The 25296-nt window shown below is 45.8% G+C and overlaps 1 protein-coding gene across 1 annotated transcript in view; it reads right to left on the reverse strand.

Moving 5' to 3' along the window:
* Positions 1-1149: 1149 nt before the first annotated feature.
* The window catches only part of LOC119391269 (solute carrier family 13 member 5), a 30337-nt gene continuing 6190 nt past the window's right edge, over positions 1150-25296 (reverse strand). The window contains exons 3-10 of the mRNA XM_037658946.1: positions 24136-24251; positions 21076-21215; positions 19918-20002; positions 17832-17963; positions 16012-16098; positions 7968-8151; positions 5975-6274; positions 1150-1284 (exon numbers count right to left, since the gene is read on the reverse strand). Coding sequence (XP_037514874.1) covers positions 1150-1284; positions 5975-6274; positions 7968-8151; positions 16012-16098; positions 17832-17963; positions 19918-20002; positions 21076-21215; positions 24136-24251 — 1179 coding nt within the window. The remainder of the gene's footprint in view (positions 1285-5974; positions 6275-7967; positions 8152-16011; positions 16099-17831; positions 17964-19917; positions 20003-21075; positions 21216-24135; positions 24252-25296) is intronic.

The raw sequence follows: 25296 nt of genomic DNA on the forward strand, positions 1-25296 counted from the left end.
ATGCGCCACAGGTGATTGATAGTTTATATCTGCCAAAGAACGGCGACAACAAACATTGGTAAAAACCGACACCTGCAGCGTTGACCCGATGAATGCAAAGAAAGAAAATCAGGATCCCAACAGGAATCGAACCCAAGCCTTCTGCGTGGCAGTCAGGTATTCTGCCACAGAGCCATGCCAAGTCTGGAAACTGCTTTTGGAAAAACACCCTATGGGAGAGTAATGTCGGTGCAACGCGTCAATTGTGGTTGTGTTTCTGGCTATCTAATTTTTTAACAAAGCAATAAGCGCTATATATGCACTCCTACGATGTAGGCGTCATGTCAGGTTAACGTCTGTGGTTACAGTGTTGGCTCCGCTTTTATAGCAGCCTAATAAACAATACATTGGTATTCCTATGATTCAGCAAGCTATACTAAAGCGCCGCTCGAGCCCGGATGAATAATCTAACCAAAGTTACGTATGATATCCACACCATCGCGCCATAAAGTGCACTTCGTGTCGATAATACTGACGTATGTGCTCTAACATGTGTGCTACGTCGCACCATAAGTTAGCCTTTAAACGCCAGTTGTCGACGTACCTGGTAAGCCCACGATGTGCACACAACTACTACACTTACAAAAACACGTCGATCCACCTAGTAACGCTTGACTCCAAGCAAAAAAAATTCAGCATAGAACTACTCGCTGACTGCTTCGCATGAAACCTATTCCCACAAGGTGTGGGATATGCCGAATTTTTAGAGAAACAACGACGGAAAGGGTGATGCTTCATTCACTTTCATTCATTTCAATTTACGTCATTATTACTACACTACATTTAAGGACAACAATAAATGCCCCCCATGCTTCCCTCGGCCTAATTGTCGGTCGGATTCATTTGTTCATATTGGAGGATTGAGTCATTCTCCTCCTACAGTGTTGCAAGAATTGCGAAAGCGTTCGCGAATGGCGCCTTTCCCGTCAAAAATAAAAACACCGACGCTCAAGAAAGACAGCTGTCGTGCAGAGAGTAAACTTCAAAGAACTTACTGGATTGCCAATATAAAACTGTTTGCAAGGTACCAAAAGTGCGCGAGGAGGACGTACGCAGGTAAGGTAATACTTTTTTATGTCCGTTAATGGTTGCATTTGAGTGAGCGTAGAATCAGAGCTCCTGGCCGAATTTGGCCCATGCCCACTGGGGGTAGTCGTCGACCTTGAACACGTAGTAGCCCCAGGTGTTGATGGCGGCGATCTCCAAGGACACGCAGATAATGTTCATGACGAATCCCGGTCCAGCCTGGTGCGGGCACGAGTGCAGGCGGATGGTGTAGCGTGCGTGCAAATGAGCAAGTTATACGCGACATTTAAAGCTGAATACAGCGAATACTCGACGACAAGCGCAAACAAGACACAAGACTTGGCGAAACACTGCAGCGCACAAAGAAAGACATAGGTAAAGAAAGTGAAGACAGGACGCAAAGGAGGACACGGACTTTCTTCGTCCGTGTCCTCCTTTGTGCACTGCAAGTTTTGTCATGAACCGCACCCAACAAGCCCATTCTTACATCATTTCAAGGCACAAGACTAGAAGAATGTATACACGACACAGATGCTGTCTAACGCTTGAGAGATTAATGGAAAAGTATGAAATATTTAAACACAAAAGGAGGCAGTGAACAACCGGACCACACCCCCTTGAAAAATTTTTTTTTATTCTATAATGCCATGGAAATTCTTATCTGTTGTGAACGCTGACCATCACGCATGTTCCAGGAACAACACTTCAGCATCGATGAGAGCAACCTATAGATAGCTAACGCACTTGTCCTTGTTTTTCGATATTTAGTTTCCTAATTAATACAGTTCCCTACTGAACAGTCGCCAGCAGGCAATGCTTTGGCAGGAGGGAACGAAATGACTGAACAGAAACATCGATTAGCACGATATTCCGCGTGGTGGCTTATCGGTGATAACGTTCCGCTGCTAAGCACGAGGGCGCGGGTTCGATTCCCGATCTCCCGCTAGAATGCCGCCATCTTGCCCGCTGAATACGTTCGCACAATTAGCAAAACGCCTTGCATAAACTACTCGCCGCAGTTAGCCGCTAAGGCATTGCGCTGATATATGCTCGAGAACGCGGCTTCGATTCCCGTCCGCGGTGGCAGTGTTTCAACCGGTGCGAGCGTCCGTATGCGAACACGAACGTCCGTATGCTTATACCCGTAGATTTAGGCGCACGTTAGGGGAAAACAAAAGTTCGAAATCCATCAGGAGTCCCCGTGCCTTACAATCGTACTGTGGTTTTCACACGTGAATCACCAGAATTTATTTTAATGCACAATTTATATCACCCTATTTATCGTCTTATTCAGGGATGTTGTTTGAAGATGTTACCACAAAGCAAGCTAACAAAGAAGCTATGAGAGCCGCTACTGTCGACAGGTCCGATAAGTAGGGATCACGCGTCAAGGCGCAAGGCTTAAATGCATCAAACGCGAAAAAGTGACCATCGGCGCTGACCATTGTCCCGCGGCGTCGGCGTCAACACGAGTCATGCACAAAATCACGTGATGACGTCACTATATGACGTCTCAATGACGAAAGAGATCGCCAAAATTTCTGAAGTCACCTTGACGTCGTCAATAGGACTACATAACGCGACGTCACATGATGACGTCATCGCACGACATTGTCGCTTGGTCAAAGGTGGGCCGATCCCGGAGGCAGTGCAAAACCACGGTATGGGCAGAAAGCTTTCGGATGGGGCCGGGGAATGATCAATACATCGACTGAGAAGAAAAAGAAGAGGATGGCTTTCGCCTTCCAGTCGTCTTAGGCGAGTGCATAAAAGACTCGGTGTTCCTTTTCTTCTCTTTTTTTGCGTGACAATGTAAGCAATTTCAATCGGGAACTGAGGGAGCACGAGAAAAATCTATAGACTTCATCTGCTTTACACGGACGAGAGCGCCAGTATTCATGCAAGAGAAAATGCAGAGGCCGAGTTAACGAAAACTGTTCTATTTGTACAATGGTCTTTGCCATTCGCCGACTGCATTCGGTAGTATGTTCAATGTCATGATTCGAGAGAAATTGTCCTTAACGAACAAATCAAGCGTGGGTGCATTTTTCGAATGCGTGCGCAGGTTACTGCGGTGGCGTTCGCCACATTGAAATTACGTTTTATAATCTGTACTATAAGCTGGTTGCAGCGATATATTCGCGCTCGTCTTGTTTGGGCTCATAGAAGGCATTGGTGACGACAGTGCTGCCGCATCGTGGTGACGTCATACTCTGCATGCTTAGCTGCAGTGCGAAAATTTTGCGAGCTTTTGCTCATCAGCTCGCGTACATTAATTACTTTACGGCTAATTTTCTAATGTCCAAATCGAAGCCAGTGAAAATGATGAACGTATCCATTTTGAGCGAATTTTCAGGGTGGCACCAGCTTGGACATGATCATCGCCGAAGTGTGGGATCAAATACAGAAGCGCACCAATTATTCTCTTGCCTCAATGCAAAACCGCGATAGCTTCATCACTCTCCGAGTGTGTCGCTGTGTTTAGTATTGAACCGAAATCTTGCTGAGCTCATAGATGGTTAATGCGCCGAGTTGGGCGTGCCGGCACACAATTGAAAAAGACTGCAGCGCTCTTGCTTTCCTCCCTCCGCGTGTTTTTGGCGCTGCAGTATTTTTACAACTCGTAGATGGTGTCTTTTGAGCCTCGGTGGGTTCTTTCGTTCCTTGCGTCTTTAAGGTTCTCCATCGGTTTAGGTCCTCTGCGGTCCGCCGCGGTGTTATAGTGGTTACGGTGCTCGTCTGCTGACCCGCATGTCGTGGGTTCGTTGCTGGCCGCGGAGGTCGCATTTCGATGGAGGTGAACTGCTATAGGCCCATGTTCTGCGCGATGTCAGCGCACGTTAAAGGAAATCCAGATGGTCGAAATTTCCGGAACCCACCACTACGGTATGGCTCAGTCATATCGTGGTTTTGGCGCGTAAAACCCCATAAATTATGAGCTGTCATTCTTAAACTTTGCGCCGAAATCTCTGCCCGTAAATGTCAGGATGACGTCACGGATTTCAACACGTTTAATCTTTTTTACACTGGTCACGTTGGCTCAAGAAAATTTTGTGAAACTTGGTAGGTTGAGTCTCTAGCAACCTAGTCTCTAGCAAGGTGAACGTAGTTTATTTTTGCTGATTAAGAACTATGTAGGCTCTAGAAGATGGCGTGAAAATCCGTGACGACACAGTGAGCTGGTGAGGGAACATCAAGGCGGCGTCGACACCTGCATTTTCCTTTTGCGCGTTTTCTTGTTTGCCAAGCGCCTCCTAGCTGCAACAGTTGAGCTTGTCGTGTTGTAAAAAGGTAACTCTAGTATAGGAGAGCTTCGTGCAGCAGTCCAGCTGTCACATTGGGAACTTAATTGGTTATTGCTAACACAGCTCCGGATCACCGTAACCTTGTCAGGTGAGAACACATCTTACAAGCGGTAAGTATACATACAGGAAGACACAGTAATCATCTGTCCTACTACACTAAATCATTATAGCAGGTTACGGAATCATTCGTGGGAAAAGCAAAACAGAGACGTAGATTACACACCAGTTAACTTCTGTTGCTACATGTGTACAGACACATGCAGCGTATGCACGTGCGGTTCAAAAGAGAACCATTCAGAATACCTTGCATTTTACTACGGGAGAGAATATGTTTTGAAAAAAAAAGGGGGGGACTCTTTAGAGCACTATGTGCTCTACTAGAGTGTACTAGAAGAGGTGTACTGTAGGAGAGCGTTAAGCCTTTTTTTTCTTTCTCTATCGTTAAGCTATCCCAAAGAAGTGACAAACAATAACTGGAATACTGCATACCGTTTTTCTCCTTAGTGTATTTTTAGACGTGGTTAACATTTGAATTTTATCGCAAAGATCCGTCGTTATGTCACTAGTTTCAGTTTGAAGCCAGAACGTCTTGACAATTTTTTTAGAACAAACTATTTATCAGACGTAAGTGGAATACGAACATTTATTTCGAATCAATCTCAGCTTTTATATTAGGATAAAAAACAAGTTAAGCCGAGAGCTGACTTTAGCTATAGCGGGGCTCTCTTGCGGAGGTGAAGCGGCTGTTCACTACGCTTTCGATGGTGGAGTTTGCACCGAGTTACTACACTCCGTTTCACACATCAGGTACATAGCTGTTGAAGCTATGCAAGAAATTCGGTCAGCAAAATGTCTAACTCCGCGCGTCTCGTGGTTAGCTTTTGCGTTTGTAAATGCTCGCGTGAGAGGAGCACGCGCCTGCGCGTGAGACGACGTGAATGGCTGCAAACAAAATACCAGCAACCAAAAACAACCAAATGCAAAGTGATGCGGAACAACATATTTGTAGCCGCATAACAAAGTTTGTTTATTTCCAATGCACAAAACATCATGTTATTACTGAGCCTAAAAAAAGCAAGATACTCCCAGGGTCCCTTATGCATTGACCTAAGACGACTCGAAGACGAAAGCCATTTTCTTCGTTTTATTCTCAGTCGTTATATTGATCCTCCCCTGCCCTGTACCGAACGCTTTCTGTACACCTCACTCGGTTCTGTGCTGCCTCCTTGACCGGTCCCTCTTTTGACCGAGCGACAATTTCATGTGATGAAGTCATCATGCGACGTCAATATGATGTCATAGTGACGACGTGATGACGTCACAAATCTTGGCGATCTGTGACGTCTATGATGACGCCATCACACGATGATTTCTTGCATCTTTTGTGTTGACGTCACCGACGGCCAATTTTCGCGTTTGACGAGGCATCTAAGGCTTTCGCCTCAAAAAAGAAATGAGGTTCTGGGCAGCAAGAACATTGAACTATTTGTTGGAGAGGAACGCATTTACTACAACAAGTCTCGCTGCCTGTACAGTGTAGTACCTGATGCACGAAACGAAGTACAGGTTGCCACTGAGTATAGACACACGCATAGGGAACGCACCATGTCGCCAGGAGTCATCTGTCCCATGTGGTAGACTATGGCGTTGGGCGGCGTCGAGGCAGGCAGCATGAACGCGAAGGAACACCCGATGGTCGTCGGGATGCCGAAGTAGAGCGGGTTGACGCGCCGGTGCCCCGCGTTCTCGAGCACCACCGGCAGCATGAGCTTGCAGATGGCCGAGCTGCTCGTCAATTCGGTCAGCACCGAGGCCAAGAGGCACAGCAACATCATCATGATCCAATCGGGCACCGAGTCCATGTACTCCAGGCTTATCACCATGAGGTCCGATAGGCCCGACCTCTGCGCGAAAATGAAATAAAAAAAAAGAGGCAGATCACAGGCGCTGTGAGGATCGATGTAATGCGAAGCAGTCAACGAGTAGCTGCGTACCTGGCATTGCTTGGCTTCGAGACAAATCGAGGCATTCATGTCATGACAAGTCCTTCACTATCACACATTTGTCATGCATTCGTGCATATACATTCTGGTATATCACGCGCTAATGAAACGTATATATTCTGGTGTGTAACGTGCATGATCTGTCATCTATGTTTGTCATATTCCTCCCGTGTCAGTTTTAGTATAAGGGTAATGAAACGGCAGCAAGAGCGTTAGTAGTGTGTCATGTACATTATGGTGTATATGAGACAGTTTTCATTTTACTACCTGTCATTTACGTTAGTCATAAACTTATGTCCCACTTGAACAAGTAGCGAGATAAGCGAGGACAGAAGAAGGAGCAAGAAGACCATCCTTCCTGTGTCCTTGTTTATTGCGCTACTTGTTCAAGTATGGATTCCAACAATCACGCCCAAATTTTAGTTCTTGCAAACTCACGTGATGCCCTACCAATTTTGATATACATATATGTTAAAGAAACGGCCATGACAGCACAAAATCGTAGATAGATAGATAGATAGATAGATAGATAGATAGATAGATAGATAGATAGATAGATAGATAGATAGATAGATAGATAGATAGATAGATAGATAGATAGATAGATAGATAGAAATTTTTAAGTTATGCAGTATAACGCTAGCGACGAATCAACGGACATAATGTTTAAAAAAAACCAACAACAAGAGTACTATGAAATTCAACATACATAAAACCACCGCCCAAGCACTTAATACAAATAGTTAACAAGCGAAGCTTAAACTTGCTGTACCCGGTGTTTATCACGAGCAGGGATCTATCTAAGTGTCTTCTGTTGTAGCTTTTCCATTTCTCTATCACCATATTTAAGAGATGGGCGCTTCACACTTGGTGTTCGGTGATGTTACCTTAAAGGATATAAGAACACCTCACGGATTTTTCGGGTAGCGATTCATGCTGTGGCGGGTATCATGGCTATATGTGCTGACAAAAGCTAAAGAGAAAGTGGTACAAGCCCGGAGACACTTCGAGGTAGCATATGCTGGCATTGCTTCATTATAGTTTCTACGCACTCCCGGACTGCCACATTTTCCCACCTCGTAGCCATAATATACAGCTTTGCAGAAAAACGTAGCGACATATGCATATGCATTGGACGCGACATATGCAATGGGCGGAAATGCATGGTTGAGCTCGAGCTTAAGTTATTGGTTATTGATCGAATATGGATTAGTTATTGACTGGCTATCAATTGGCTATTGATTGGCCAGTACAAGGTACTGGCCACGCACTTTGGGCTAGGCCAAGCTCAACCAAACGTTTTTCTAGAATTTATTGGTTATTGATCGATTGTCGATTAGCTATTGATTGACTATCGATTGGCTATCACATGATATCAATTCATAGACTAAGCGTAGCTAGTCTCAGTCATGTTCAGCTAGAATAATACCATGTTTAACTCATCTTGACTTGATTTATCTAGGCTATGCAGGGCCAGGCCGCGTTTTTGAGAATACCGCAGGTACCACCGGTGAGCTTAAACAGCTCAGCTGTTAAACGCGAAACTCGAAGGCCGCCGGAGACGTTGGCATATCGACTAAGTGCGACCGAATACCGTGGAGGCGTCAGCGATGGTCATGCCGCCGCAGACGAGTAGGATGGTGCCCCAGTTGACGCGGCTGCACACCTCTTCCCAGCTGATGATGCCCTGTTCGGTCTGTCCGAACACATTGCTCTCTCTGGGGACGATGAACAGCATGGTCATCACCACCACCATAGGCACCGACGACTTGATCATCCTGCGCGTGCGTATGTATCACCTGAGACATGTTTCTGCAGACTGAGTTGTGCGCAAGGAGGTTTTAGAATAATCACAGCATATCCACGGAGTGAATGATGATGAGTGGGCGAAGCTGCGGAGGTTCATCGGTAAACCGTGAATCTTCCGTGAATTCTGCCCAGTACATCATCACCGACATGAGATCGGGCGCGTTTATACTAAAGGTTCGATGAGTTATGATGACTTGCAGCTCACTTTAATTTTACATATACGCTGTGAATTTTCATTGTTTAGAAAACCATTGCTTTAGAAAACATCTGGCGTCTTTCGTTAAGCAGCTGGCGTCTTTTCGTTTTGCTTTAGAAACATCTGGCGTTCTTTCGTTTTGCTTTTACAAAACATCTGGCGTCTTTCGTTGGTTTATTTCATCAATCAACGGCGTTTTGAACAAAATTTTTATTGTTTAATCAAGCACAGGAGAAATCTCACCAGGCACTACCTTGGAGGTAAACAATGGCTGCTAATGGGAATTAGAGACAGAAGAAGTCGGCTTTTAGGTAACACTTACACTTCTACTTCTACTAACGTTTCCTACTGGAACATGCCAATGGCTGCTAATGGGGAATGAGAGACAGAAGAATTCGGCTTTTAGTTAAGGCGCACGCTGCGAATTTTTTATTGTTCAACAACGCACAGGAAAAATCTCCCACCGGCACCACCTTGGAGGTCAAAGCGTAAGATTGGTTACGCACTACGACTACTACGACTACGACTACGAGGGACGAACGGGTGCCGCCTTAAGGAGCTTCGCCCCTAAAACATGGTTTATCCCTCCGCGATAGCAATCGGAAGTAAAACGTGTCCTTACAGAAGTCGTTGAATGCTTACTGTACGGCATTGATATAGGAGAGCTTGCTCAATGTCTATTGGTGTTTGGCAGCTATAGCACCACTTAACGTGGACGTACCCAAGTTGACGCTTGGTGGCACATCTAAATCTCGACGACTAACGTCCATGGTCAACGATTAGATAAACCTTTGTGGTAGCTGTAGTAGTTAACGTTGAGATCGTAATCAGAGAAAGCTGTGTGACAACCCGAAGAGCGTAGGCTAAGGTCGCCATCCCGCGGCATGTTAAGAAGTAAACAGAACACCACGGCCGGATTAGAGGAAAACGCAACGCGCGTCGTGCAGCCCGGCCGTGATTTTCCTCGGGGCGAGCGTAAGCGGGGTAAGCGGTGTTACAGAGGCACGCGCGCGTCACAGAGCTATTTTTAATATGGATAGATGCTGTGAGCGAGGCCGAGACTTGGGCTAAGGTCGCCACCTCGCGGTGTGTAAGGCATTGACAAAATTGCACTTCTCCTATTGGTAACGCGCCGAATGGGGAGGTCGCGTAGACCGTTGTTACGAGCATTGTTGCAGGCTTGGGTAACGACATGGATAGTTTTTAAATAGCTTTTAATGAAAATAAGGAACGCAAGGTAGAGATAAGCGAAGTACCAGAAATTCGACAGGTGTACTGAAACATGCTTAAGGCAATCATGCTAGGCGATTGTTTGTCACCATCCATTTTCAAAACGGATGTCGTTAGAAAGCGTTAGAAACCATTACGGGTACAAGTTTCTACATGAGGAACCACATAACAGCTTCGCGCTTTCATAGTCTAGTGAATGATAACTTTTTCTTTTCCTGTTCTGTGTGCAATCAATTCGTGATAAACTATCACAGCACGCATAAAGGCGTCGAACATGCGTTTATCTCCGGCGTTGCGTAAAACTCGGCTCCTTGGAGGGCAATTAAGTGCGACTCTACCTCACATCAAAGGCATGCTGTGGAACTTAGATGGCGGATCTTCGTGCAACGCTGCTTCATTTTTTGAACATTTTTATTTACACATGCCGCAGCCCGTTAGGGCTATGGCATGAGTGCGCATACATGTAAGCAAATACACAGAGATGAACTGTATTAGCGTCTTGAATTGGGCTGGTCGGTACATAGTGATTTTTGAACCAAAAGCAGCGGTAGAACAGGACGAAGACGAGAGGACACAAGCGCGGCGCTGTGTTTGTGTCCTCTCGTCCATGTCCTGTTCTAGCGCTGTCTCTTCGTTCAAAAATACAGGGATATGCGATATGCAGAGATACGAACATTTAGGAACCTGTAAATAGCAGCAAGATACGAAAACATAAAGGCACTGTACATCAGCAACAGCGTTTAAAAATTGAGAATTATGTAACAAACGAACTTCCGGAGGTAACCAATACCAGTGTTCAATCGTGTGGGGAAAGATTGTGTTTGAAAGTCTTATTGCGTGGATCGAATGGTCTAATGTTCGATGCATGGTAAGCTCTAGTTTCTTGAAAGAAGCTGCAGGTTTAATTCCGAAAGAGCCACTGTCGGTGAAAAGTTTTGGTCGAGACGACCGAAAATGAAACGAATAGCCTACCGCTGGGCCGATTCAATGAGATTAATTTCGCACTGCTTATACGGGTTTCATATCAATGAAGTATATCCTAGAATTGGGCAAATCAGTGTTTTGTACGCCAATAATTTAGTGTCCTTCGGAGCAGCAAAGTACTGCGGATGTAACTCAGTTTTTTTAAGGCTTTGTAATCTATATGATTAATGTAATCTATATGATTCGACCAAGACAAGGACAATGAGTAGAATGCGCAGAATCCCCTCCCTTATAATTGGGGATAACTTTGTTGGCTATTAAAAATTTCCCGGCATTTTGCACATTTTTAAAATGCTTCAGTCGACATTGCCTCTGGAAAGCGCTGCATTATCGCATGGATCCTATCGAAGGCTCACGCTGGTAAACATAAGGTGGAGAATTTAAGCATAAATAAATAAAATAACGACACGTCGGTACTCGTTTAATAAACTGCAGGTCGTTCTTTAACTATACATATAAGAAATGCGTACATCTGGTGGGGAAATGCGTCGCTCCAACCGGGAATGAAGTGCGGTCTTTGTGTGAACATGAGGAGGATCATCAGGGTCAACAGGAAAACGACCACCGACTCGGAGAAGCTGTGAAAAAAATAATGAAGCGTCGAATGAGGGAAGGGAACGAACCACAGTAGCGCGGTCGAACGATTATGCTATGCCGGACTAATAAAATTTATAGAGAAAGATACCCCCAGAAGCGCTCAAAGAGGCTGTTACATTAGAAGAGGGTCAATACAAACATGTTGCGACAATATTACAAAAAAAATTGCGGGCAGTTAGCTATAAGTCGCGCAAAGCTTGGCACAGCGAAGCAGGGACCCGTCACCGCTCGTACTCCCCGTCGACCGACACGTCTAGCTTCGAGATGCGCGGCTTGCTCCTCGAGAGTACGCAGCCAGGCTATGCACTGTACAGCGGAGGTTGCGCGTGATGTCTCCATCGGTGGGCGTGGCTTAGCTACTGCGCATGCGCGGCTTCGCCAGGTGGTACGGTATTTGGTCGCTAGAGGACGCGATGCTTGCTTCCTCTTTGTCTTTTTCTTCTCTCTCTTTCATTGATGTTTTCTGTCTTTTTGTCTATGCATTTCTTTCTCTCTATTTCTCTCTTCCTCATTCTTTCTGTGCTATGCTTTGCTCTCTCTCCCCTCCTCCTCACCATCACATCTCTACTCCTCACATTCACTTCCCTTCCCCCTCTCTTTGCTGCTCTATACTATGCAAGGCTTTGCGCGACTATGTTAACGTGCCTGTATAGCCGAGTGGTTAGGACGCTCGCCTTCAGATCGAGGGTACGCGGGTTCGAATCCCGCCTGGGGAAGAATATTTTTTCGGCAACAATATTCCTATTTCTCTTTCTTTATATCTTTCTTTCCGTCCCTCTGTTTCTCTCTTTCCTTCTCTCTCTCTGTACTCGTTCCCAGATAGCCGCACATTGGGACATACCCGTTAAAGGGGTCATGAAGCACCCCTTGGGCCGATTGAAAAAACACATCCTGCGGAAAGCTGACACGGCTATGAACTGCTCTGCCAAATATTACAGTCGTGCGCGCCGCGTAATGGCCACAAGCGGAGCGCGAAGTTGCCGTTTCCCCAGGCACCCTCTTTTCAAACAGAGGCCGGTTCTCACTCTCGTCGGTGGGCGGGGCGTCGGTCCGCTGTACGTCGCAAGACCCATAGCATGCTTATTGGCCGATAGCCGACGTAAATCGAGAGCGGCGTTCGGATCAGATGCACTTCTTGCCGCGGGGTGCCGCCCCTTGCCGGCGCCGCACTCCTCAGTACACGGTAGCCGCACTCGCGCAAGCGAATCACAGCGGGAGAGCGATCGCGTTTCATGACGCGCGCTGGCGTAACTTCTTTCCCCCATGCCATCCCTCCCTGTCTAGCTTCCAGTGCGCTCGCCGGCACGAGAAAAGAGAGAAAGCGCTGGGAGCGTGCGCCAAACCCCCGTAACTCCGCTGATTCTTGACGGATTCGAGAAATTTTTGCGGCAATCGATTCGGGAGGCAGTACACTCCGATACTGAGGCCATTAGATCATTACTTGGAAAAGTGGTTCATGACCCCTTTAAGATGATGATAGTTTTCTGGGATCGACTCAGAAGGAACGATTTGCTTAACAGCTTCGCTGTTAAAGAAAGAAGAAAAAAAAAATTCGGCAGATCCCACGCGTTGTGGGAATCGATGTAATGCGAAGCAGCCAGCAAAGAGCTGCATACATCGCCTTGTTTGTCTTTGAGCCAAATGAAATCATTCATGCCATGGAATCTAGTCCCATATATCGCATGTTTGCCATGCACGCATGCATGCACAATCTAGTATACATCATGCCAATGAAACGCATATTCTAGTATATAAATGCATGACTTGTCGCTTATGTTCATCACGCACTCGTGTCATGCCATACCAATTTTGGTATATATCACGTTAACAAAACGGCCGGGAGCGCACCATGACAGTGGCATGTAAATCATACCGTACATGACATGCATAACATGATTCGTGTGTTAAGATGTTCGTCAGACATGTCCCATCGCGCAATACCAATTTTGGTGTATATCAAAGGAGCGAAATGGCCGCGAGTGCACCATGAGTAGAGCATGTAAATCATGCCATACATGACATGCATATTATGATATTTCATGTTACCACCTGTCGCTAATGTTCATCATACAGTCACTTCACGCAATACAAGTTTTGGTGTATATCAAGTTATCGAAACGGCCGCGAATGCACCATGAGCGTGGCATGTAAGTCATGACATACATGGCGTGCATGTCATAGTTTTCATGTTACCACCTGTTATTCATGTTCTTCATACAGTCACATCGCGCAATACCAATTTTGGTGCATATCAATCTAGCGAAACGGCCGGGAATGCACCATGAGCGCGGCATGTAAAGCATGACATACATAATCTACATCTCATGATTTCCATGTTACCACCTCTCGTTTACGTTCGTCATGCAGTCGCGTCGCGCAATACCAATTTTGGTGTATGTCAAGTAAGCGAAACGGCACGAGTGCGTCATGAGCATGACATGTAAATCATGTCGTACATGACTTGCATGTCATGATTTTTATGTTACCACGTCTCACGTTCGTCATACAGTCGTTCCGCGTAACACCAATTTTGGTGTATATCACGCAAGCGAAACGGACGAGAATGCACCACGAGCGTGGCATGTAAATCACGACATACATGTCATGGATGTCATGGTTTTCATGCTACCACCTGTTATTCATGTTCTTCATAAAGTCACATCGCACAATACCAATTTTCGTGTACACCAATCTAGCGAAACGGCCGTGAGTGCGCCATGAGCGTGGCATGTAAATCATGCCATACATGGCATGCATATGATGATTCTCATGTTACCACGTGTCAGTTATGTTCGTCATATAGAAATGTCTCGTCATACCAGTTTTCGTATGTATCCCTTCATTTAAACGGCCGCGAGCGCCCCGAGACCATGTCATGTAATTCATGCTGCACATGACATGCGCGTCATGATTTGCATGTTAGGACCTGTCATTATGTTCGTCATGAACTCTTGTCACGCCGTACCAATTTTGGTATTTATGAAATTGACGGAACGGCCGCAAGAGCCCAAAGGCCGTGGAATGTAAATCATGCTGTTCATGACATACGTGTCATGATTTTCATGATATGACCTGTTATTTATGTTCGTGATAAGGCCATGTTATGACACACCAATTTTGGTATACATCCGATTAACGGAACGGCCAGAGAGCCCAAAGGCCGTGGAATGTAAATCATGCGGTTCATGACATGCGTGTCATGATTTTCATGATATGACCTGTCATTTAGGTTCGTAATAAGGCCATGTTATGACACACCAATTTTGGTATACATCCGATTAACGAAACGGCCGGGAGAGCACAAAGTCGTAGGCGGCTAGATAGATAGATAGATAGATAGATAGATAGATAGATAGATAGATAGATAGATAGATAGATAGATAGATAGATAGATAGATAGATACGCTCAAAGTCGCAGAAGTTCGCTAAGAAATGCTTCGCATTTAAAAAACATTCGTGAGCCATTCCATTCAGTGATGGTGGATGAGCAGCAAAGCTGTGTAGCACGTGGCAGAGAGGTGACACCAAGTTTTGATTAAGGGTATACACACGTGTGCAGACTCTTGTGCAGTTGCGCACGCACACGCCCAAACATGCGCGCGCGCGCACACATGCAAATTTATTGATGATCGGTGGTCATTTCTTGTCTTGGTCCAGGCGTTGCTCATGGTGAGTACGCACTACAAGCGGCTGCCCATATACGACGAGAGAAAAAATTGGCCGCGGATCTGCGTGCTTCGCTGCAAATGTCGTCGAAAGACGATAGTCTTCTGCCATTTATGTTTTGCCTTGCCTCAGACAGCGCCTCCTCTGGTTGAATCGGCCGCATCTGGCTGGCATTGATAAAATAGAGGAGGCGCTGCGTGAGATATGGACACCATCTGGCAGTGGTGTCGGGAAACATGAGCTTGTGCAGAACCCAGGGCCACTGCGAGGTGGCAGCACCATATCGTCGCAGAGGGCTTTTTTTTTCGTGCATAGCGTCGCATTTTCAGCGCAGACTAAGAAACACTAGGGTCTTTAGAATTACGTATCTATGTATTTTCTAGTAAAGGAACACGCCACCTAATACGTACGTATTGATGTCGCGCCTCAGATATGCGTAATATTTGCTTTTTGATGGACAATGTTCGCAAGTATGAACGCAGCTACCATTTAAAGATGGTTGGGCGTTCAACAAGTGCTTAAACTTTGGCCGGGTGGCTGAATCGTGTGACAGACAGACAGGCAGACAGAAAGACAGACCAAAATTTCTGGTTCAAGTATCCCAAGAAACACTATCATCTTGAAAATTCAGAATGGCGAACAGCAGCTTGTCTTTCTGTTCATATAGTGATTACGCAAGCAGCAACGACAAAACTAGGAAGAACGAAGAAGACGCTGATATTTTCCGCAGATGGCGACCGCCATCCCTCGTCCGCCGAAGCAGCTCTACCACTCGTGAAACTAGCTCCGGCCGATGGGAGAAGGGTCCTTTTAAACCCTCCTATCCCACTTCGCTATGGCTCTCAGGTTTTACGCACAGATGCCGCGAAAAACGCTGGATTTTAGCCACATGCAACTTCACTGTAATAAATCGCAAGCGCAACGGGTAAATAAAGCTGTTTAGCTTGCGAGATTTAGCTCTCCGAGACGTGGTGAGCAGTCATCTCTTGTGCGCCCTGTTACACGGCAAGTAAGCTGAGAAAAAGATAACGCGCAACACCGCGTTAATTGCTGGGATGTTAATGCCACAAAATCATGTTTTTTTCTAATAGATTGCTCAGATGGTGACAGATGCAAAAGTTTAAACAAAGGGACTGCGTCACTCATCTCGACTCACGTGATGTGGCCGAGCTCTTCGCAGCGCTTGACGACCTCCTTCATGATCCGGTCCTCATCGACCTTTTTGGACTCGTACCCTTCCTCACTGAAAAAAGAAAGTCGTGTCAAATGGTTTCCTTGCCTTCCTCGGAAGAGGAAACTGTGTAGCGATTGGTCTAGCTCTAAATCCTGCGCTAAATGCAGCTCCACTACCGTGAAACCTGAGGTAGTGCATAGCACGGGCACCCAGCGATTCCCGTTCGTATAGAGTTCCCACTGCTCCGTTTGCCAAACCGTCGATCACGTCGATGTGTCAGGTAAGCATGTCGGGTCACTCACTCACTCACTCACTCACTCACTCACTCACTCACTCACTCACTCACTCACTCACTCACTCACTCACTCACTCACTCACTCACTCACTCACTCACTCACTCACTCACTCACTCACTCACTCACTCACTCACTCACTCACTCACTCACTCACTCACTCTAAAACTCTCATAAGACGGCTGGAAGGCGAAAGCCAAGATCTTCTTTTCTTTCTCAGTCGATGTACTGATCCTGCCCGCCACCCCCGAGAGCTTTCTACGCCTAACGTGGTTTTCCACTGCCTCCAGGTCAGAAGCACGTCGCCTGGTTTTGCACTGCCTCCGTGATCGGCCCACCTTTGACCAAGCTACGATGTCATGTGGTGACGTCATCATATGACGCCACGCTACATGACGTCACTGTGACGTCACGATGCCGCCATAGTGACGTCACAAATTTTCGGCGATCTGTGACGTCCTGATGACGTCATCGTGACAATTTCTTGCATGACTCGTGTTGACGCCGCCGACGGAGAACGTTGATGCGGGACGCCAGTCAATTTTCGTGTTTGCTGAGGCATCTAAGGCTTTCGACTTTATAAGTAAATAAGGTGCAACGAAACTAAACTTACAGGATGCCGCATAGGAGCCTCCGAAGGTACAGCCAAGAAGCCAGGAGTAGGATCAACATAACGGGAACGTTGTACACCATCCAAGACATAAAGGATGGTTCCTTGGCTGCCGGAAAGCGTCTGCGAGAAAAGCGGCGGGACTGAACTCTTGTTGATTTCAGTGCGATCCTCGTCCTCGCATACATAAACGCGCAGTAAGATGAAAATTATAACGTGGATGCTTTCATAAGCAGAATAACTGTTCTTGTAAGCACAAATTCAAGCCTCATATGTCACCGTCAGCTGTGCAAACTAATCTCACGGGAAAACTAGCCCTAGAAAATTTATGAAAACTATCGATGTGGCCAGACAGAGTGATACATTCCTCATTCATTCGTTTCTGGTGTCGTTTCTGCTTCTTCGCCGTCACTAGACCCTTGACACAAGAAAATTCTCGCTCTCTGTAGTTTGACTCTACATCCAAACCATCTCGCGCGTTATGAAACCCCGCAAAACAGGTAGTATTGCGGAGATTTGCGTGCATGAGTGAAAACAGCTACTCCACTTTTGTTTGTAAAGCGTCGTTGGAGACTCCGCGAGTCGATCGATGTTATCGTAGCGAGAGATCGCATACAATTATTATTATGAAATGAACGACTCTGCCGAGCCGAAGGTCGTCGGGATCGAATCCCGGCCGTGGAGACCGCATTTCGATGGAGGCGAAACATCACATGCCCGCGTTCTTAGATTTAGGTGCACGTTACAGAACCCCCCCCCCCCCCCCCCGGTCGGTCTAAATTCCCAGAGCACAGTACTGCGTCTCTCATAATGCTATCGTAGTTTCGCGACGTGAAATCCCAACAGTTATGTTATTAGAATGACCCCCTATAACGCGCCGAAGGTGCGTTGAAACTCACCTGTCTATGATGCCGACCATTATTATGTTGGGCGGCGTGCCGATCAAGGTGCCCGTGCCACCTATGTTGGAGGCGTACGCGACGGACAGCAGCAGCACATTGCGCACGCGTAGAAGGGTGGATTCGGTGAGCCTGCGCCCGAGAAAATGATAGTATGCTTGCTGAGCGGCCTTGTTTGCATGGTACTCCGAAAACCCTCGCATCTTGTAAATTATGCGGCGTTGCACAAAATTTTCGAAGCTACGCCCTATGCTCTCTTAAACTTGATGCAGCCGTTAACTTGAAATTGCGCATGAGCACTTCGTTACGTGTAAGCATCACGTTTAATAAAACTGGTAATCGTCCTTCGCGTACGACAGGAAACGAAGAAAAAAAAATATTTGAAATAATTCTTGGCACGTGCCTTCCAACCTCATCTCTGGATGAGTAGATGCCTTTCCCCCATGCAGAGTCTCAGTGCAGAAAAACGCACTTGCATAAAACAAAACGGAGGTTTCTTTTAAGTGCGAATGCACTTCTTAAGCGACCCCGAAAACTCCGCCGGCATCCGCGCTCCTCCTCCTCTCCCCTAGCAACGGCGCGAGGAGCGGTGAGGAGCGTCTGTAGCAACGGCGCAGCGACCTCACGCCCCACGTGACTGCGCGCGCTCCGCCCTCCGCTCCGTGGCTGCGCGCCGTCCTGGTTGTGACCGTCTACCTAGCCCCGAACCTCTCGCGAGATGCCGTCTTGGAGCAGATGGATGCGGCGATGGAGAGTGTGTCTGTGCGCGCGCGTCCCTCGGTTCCGGTTGTGGTGGTGGGTGACTTAGAAAGGACAATGGACATTAGAAAGGACAATGGCTGGTTGGTTGACGACATGCTGAACAATTACTCGATGACGTGTCTGTCTCTCGAGTTTCCGACCACGATCAACGGTGGCTTCATAGACTTGGCGTTCAGTAGGAACTGTACGGTCCGCGCCGTCTTGCCGGATCCGCTCACCGTCCATTTCTCGGATCACAAAGCGCTGGTACTAACCGTGAGCTACAACGATAACACGAATAGGTGCTGATCTGTAGTGACGTGTGTAGTGTGTGTATGTGTGTGTGTGTGTGTGTGACGCACTCGCGAGGTGCATTAATGCATCATACGAAAAGCGTGAAGTGTAAAATAAATAATACTTCATATATAAATGTGTGTGTGTGTACAAATGCATCATGACAACAACACTTTAAATCATTAATTACACTTAATCATCATCACCAGTAAAAGTGCTTTGCACTTAAAAACGGCCAGACCTCCGTGGGTCGGCTGGCGCGTGCTCTCTCGCTGCCGTCTCCTTCACTCGGCTCTGCAGTTTAGTCGCGCGCGCCCCCTCATAGCATCACCCCGTGCTTCGCACTTCCTCATACTCCCCTTCGGGGAAATGCGGGTTTTTTCTTGTTTTTTTCAACATGTGGTAGCGCATTTGCTGAGTAGTAAGTATAAGGCACACAGTTGTCCGGTGCATACAACGCTTATCAGAAAAAGAAGCAGTCGCTTTCCCAAACACAGGGAAAGTGCTATGGTAAACTGGAATGCTTCTGTTGCAGATGCATGCATTTTCAAGATACATGCACAGGAGCAGGCCGCGAACTTACGAGTCGGAATAAGTATTTATGGAAAAGGGCTTATAAAGGTATAAAAAACAACGTCATTAACAAAACCTCTTGTTGTAAATGAAGTTACGGCTCCTGACAAGCACAGAAGAGAGAACATGGATAGACTATCGTAAATGTGCCGCACTACAGGTTACGTTAATTAAGTTACAGCTTGCCATTAGTTGAGCCAAGTCTGTTCACCCGTCAGCAAATGTATACGAGCAACAGAACAGGCGAGGAAGCTTGATTTATTCGTTATTCAAACACACAAAGTGAAATTTAAGTGTTGACTAAAACGTTCGCAATGCCAAGTTTCACGAGATATATCCCAAATTCAAGTTGCAGTCATAAAACTAGAAAGAGAATCACCTTTGTAGAGGAATTTCGTTATTTGTTTACATTTAATCGAGGAAGTAACCTCGGACTACATTGGATATGCGTACGCAAATAACATTTCTTTTCGCTCACACTTTTTGCGCGGACTCGTCTTGCCCCGACAGATGGGTGTCGAGGTACAAAGACCGCTTTGGGAATTCACTGAGCACGAGAAGCACTGCGTGTGAGAAGATGTCGCGTGACCATAGCTTACCCGGAGAACGATCGCATTGAGAAGGCTTTCTGATGACCTGCACCAAGAAAAACCAAAGAAAACTAAATGAAAGGTGACAAGAACTTTCGAGTGAGACCATTGCTCGTACTTAAGACAGGAGGTGAAGCACGTTGTCTCTTAATTGTGCGCGCGTGCGCAAATGCGCAATCAAGCGACACGCACAAGGCTTTGTTATGACCTTGTGCACCAGGTTCGTGCAAAATTCTCAAGAGGAAGTGTCAGAAAAAAAAAAGGCTGTAATAAACGCAAAAAGAGTGGCGCTAAGAATTATATGGCGGGGGAAAGTTCTGGCGAGCGTGCAGTTGAAATAAGTGAAAGTGCGCACGTACGAGAATATGTGACCGGCAAAAGAGCGAGGGATTGTGGGATGCGTCGTCTGCTGCCGGTTTCCGGTTCGAGGCAAGCAGACGGCGAGCCGCTTCACCGTAGGCGCCCCATTGTTCGGCATTCTCGCACGCGGCATTATCGCCTTGCAAATCCATGGTCGGTTGTTCAGAAGTCGGCTGCTCCAACTCGAGCGTTAAAGGCAAACATAATTAGCAAGCGTACGCATGTTTTTTTTCTGCGAATATTATATCGAGAACTGAATTCTCGTACAGGCGCACCTAGCAAAGACGCACCTAGCAGGGACGTCGGTCTGTTGTTTTTTTGTCCTAGCGTGACATTTTTTGCGTTTTCTTGTATTTCACCGGACCTAGAAGCCCTTTGTTGTGGTGGTATATATATATATATATATATATATATATATATATATATATATATATATATATATATATATATATATATATAGGCCTGACTCTGGCTGAAACGTCGAAATAAACAACGTTGTGACTTCTCAGGGAGGATCTACTTGACTACATATATATATATATATATATATATATATATATATATATATATATATATATATATATATATATATATATATATATATATATATATATATATATATATATATAGTGTGTGTGTGTGTAAGCGTATTCGTGACAAATACTTACGCCAAAAAAAGTGCTTACCTTTTTTCGCCGAGGATGACACGGAGCCCTTCATGAAGTCGGTGACGGTGAGCACGATGGGGCACACGATGGAGGTGGCCGCGGTGTTGGGAATCCACATAGACAGGAACATGGTAACGCCCATCAAGACCAGCATTATCCTGCGCACCGTATGACGCCATTGTTGATAGTGTTCTTAAAATGGCGCAAGCTCAAGCGCCGAACCAGCATCGAGAAATAGGGCCTACTGTCTATCAGGTTTTTGAGGCGAAAGCCTTAGATGCCTCACCAAACGCGAAAAGCGACGGTGTGAATAAGAGTGGTGCAAAAAAAAAAATCATACTCATCGGATGACGTTCATATGTGATGTCATTCGATGGTTTTCGCCTGAGGTACCATGCGACTTTCATTTATACTGCTACGAAACTCTCGCCAGGGATAAAGATAAAGACAGTGCGGACGAAGATGATGCTCTCTGGTAAGCGCGCGGACTGGGCTCCATCTTGTTTGCCTGCCAATGAGTGATCTGGTGTATACATGCCTTGTAAATATATTGTGCAACCTCTTTTTCTTCCCGTAAGACAATACTGCAATATTCTTACAAGGCACAGCGGAAGCGGGAAATACAATGGATGATGCAATTTGCAACAAAGAAAGAAGAAGAAGCACTACAAGTACAACAACAAAATTGAAACAATCAGCAACACTCGAAGTATGTTATGGAATATCAAGTATAAGTTTAAATAACAGAAGGGAAGTAGAACAACAAAACATTCCACGCACTAACTGCGTTTACGCGTAATCATCGAATGACATCAGTATCGGAGTTATTGCCTCACAGATCGATTGCAGTAAAAATTTCTCCACTGCGTCCAGAACGAGCGTAGTGACAGGGATTTGTGGCACGCTTTCATTGCTTTCTCTCTTCTCTCGTCCCGACGAGCGCGCTGGAAGCTACACCGGGAGGGATGGCATGGGGGAAAGAAGTTATCACATTTACACGATTGTAAGCCGACTCGAATGTTGGTCAACCCCTGAAAATCACACGGGAAAAAAGAAGAAAAAGCACGACCACATCTCATAAATGAAATTGATTTACGATGTCGGTGAAAGAAACAAACTCAAATTCCTGTGTGCAAAGGTAGCTTAATGACAGTGCTTCACAGCTACGCATGAAAGCTTTGCGGCAATACGCGGGGATAATTTTTAGAGAATTTTCTGCGAATCGTTGCTGAGGGTGCGGCTTGTACGCGAGAAAATACGGCATATGTTAGAGGTAAAGCCTGAACGTGAAGATACTGTCGTAACCATGCCACAGCGTGTCTGATTTCTCGTTTTTTTTCACTTTCGATTGTAAGCAGACCCCCAAAACTTCGGATTTCGACCTACATTAGTGTAAATACGGTATGTCAGCGTGCGCGTGGAAACGAGATCGCTCACTCCCGCTCTGATTCGCGTGCGCGAGTGTGGCTACTGTGTAACGTTATCACACTACGGAGCGCAGCGGCGGCACACCGTGGGAAGAAGCGCATCTAATCCAAACGCCGCTCTTGATTTATGTCAGCTGTGAATTTCCCAATTTTCTTTATCTGCACGAGTCTCATCATTTTCCATTTAAACTTTGACAGACGTTGATGCTCTTCACTTCACTTCACTTTATTACCTTAAATTGTCACTTTATTACCTCTTATTGTCCTTGTGATACCCCTGGCACATGAGGGAACTAAAGTCCTTTGAAGATAACTCCGTTAACTTGTGCTGATGGTCCCCTTAGCCGATAAAATATTTCGGGCTATTATACGGAAGATCTCCTTTATATCGATCATACTCGCCTCGCTGGCTTAACTGAAACTGAGAAAGCCATAAAAAAATTCTGCATCTGCTCGAGCAAAGCAAAAATAAAAAGTCCCTAAACAATGAAGAACGTCTCGGAGAATGATATTTCGCACATTATTATTATTATTATTATTATTATTATTATTATTATTATTATTATTATATTATTATTATTATTATTATTATTATTATTATTATGCGCGTGTTCTTCGATAGAAATTTGAAAAAAAATCACAATTTATCCATAAAGACGAGGCAATCAATGCGATGGCAACAAAGTGGAATGTTATGCGAAGTAAGGCTTGCCGCACACTCCTTTAGAATCCGATCTGGTATGACTCAACGAAACGATGGCGTGTAAACGTGGCCGCTGCAGCGAGGGTTGCGGCCTTGGCGCTGTCTACCGACTGCGTCCAGCCGATCAAAGTACGCAGTTCCTGGCGAAGGATGTAGCACCCCCCCCCCTCTTCTGTGCGCCTCCGCGTTTCCTCTCCGCTTGAGCCGCGTTCGTTGCCTTCGCTCACACGCTTTCACTCGCACGTAATACATTACAACGGAGTGCGATTTTAATTTTATACAAAACATCACGGCGACGTCGACGGCGACGGCCTCTTGAGCGCCCGTGTAAGTGTTATTGCAATAAATTTATTTAAAAAATTATAGCTCAACAACTTTCATTATGGGGGCGCGGTCTAAATTTGACGCTTTGCCGGCGAAATTGAGTGGCCGGTAAAACCTGTGGCAGAAGCCATGCGCGTCAAGCCTACGGAGTACGGTGATCCGAAAGGAGCAGCCTTTATGTACACAGACAAACTTTATGTATTCGGAGACAAACTTTGCGTCTACTTATAGAGAATTCACAACGACGGGAAAAGACAAGCTGTTTTTCACATCCGGATTTTGTCAGTCAAACACCACACACATTTTTTGGCGTTTGACTTGTCAGCGAAACACCGCACAAGCACCTAGGAAACTAGTAATTTAAGGTCCTCGTTTAACTACTGTAATGTCGTTCGAATTCACGAGTGTATGCGTTAAATAAAAAGCTATACCATCACGGCTCGTAGCGGGCAACCGTTGATTTGTTTCGCGTCATGTTTAGCTGTGCCCATTGCTCCCTAAGTCCCTCTTGAGAACACCCTTTATCTAAGGCTCTTCTGTGAGGATGTGTAGGTACTACATATTAGGTCAAGAAGGTAGGTGTTCGAAGATCGGCAGTATGCTCACCTACGTGTTGGCTCTCACCTGCTATAACTGGTGCCCACCATCCGGAGCGCGCTGAGTGCAATGCGCTGGTCGAGATGCGTCACTTCCAAAGCTGCCGCGAACACCATCGAGCAGAAGATGACGACACCGATGTTCTGCGTTACACGAAATAATGCGCGGTTTCAAACAAAGCTTCCAACAGCTTTTAATAGCGGGACGTAGCAAAATGATCGCAGAAGACAGCACCGATTAACAACCTAGTTATTTCTATGAGATGTATGTAAAGGTACAAGAAAAGAATACACATCTGTCTGCATGTTTGTAGACATAGTATATATCCGTCTACATATACGAGGAATGCATATCCGTCTGCAGTCTTCGCAAGCTCTCGCTCGCAATAGAACATACGATGCGTGGGGCGATGTTATTGATTTTGGACTTTATACGGGACATGACGGCGACAGCGAAAATTTGCCTCGAGCGCGTGTATAATTGTTCTTGCAATAAACAAAAAAATAAGTAAGACCGACAGTTGATCTCTCTTGTCGATAGGAATAAGCACGCTGATATAACGCACACGTCTGATATAACGTGTGATAAAACACCTACGTGTGAAGATGCAATGGTTTACAAAATCTCGAATTTGCACTGCTCGCGTTTCTTAAAGAAAACTATTTTGCATTTCCCAATGCCAAACTGCAATCGTACCCATGACATTGGGCAGGAATACAAAATTAAACCTCCTTACCCTAGCCCGATTCTTCGCCACTGGACAGCACAGTTCAAGAACCTCAACGAGAGAAACTCCTTCGTTATACAATAACGAATATCGCATTCCTGCGGTAGCCCCAATTTTAAAGAGAAAAATGGGGTGCAACTACTTATCTTACATTATTAAATGTACAGTATGGAAGACGATAGCAGATTGCATGCTTAGCTCAATGGACGCGTACGTTGAAGTAGTTCTTGGCGGTTGTCTCCACGTCGAGGATGCCGGCCAGCGGGAACATAAACATTGGCATCAGTGCGGTCACAGCAAGCGGCAACGCTTCGGTGGCCCAATATATGGCCATGATCATCATGCAGTAGGCACAGTAGCTGGCCTGCAGTAAGGACAGTAGATAGATAGATAGATAGATAGATAGATAGATAGATAGATAGATAGATAGATAGATAGATAGATAGATAGATAGATAGATA

Source organism: Rhipicephalus sanguineus, chromosome 4 (genome assembly GCF_013339695.2).
Source record: "Rhipicephalus sanguineus isolate Rsan-2018 chromosome 4, BIME_Rsan_1.4, whole genome shotgun sequence".
Lineage (NCBI taxonomy): Eukaryota > Metazoa > Arthropoda > Arachnida > Ixodida > Ixodidae > Rhipicephalus > Rhipicephalus sanguineus.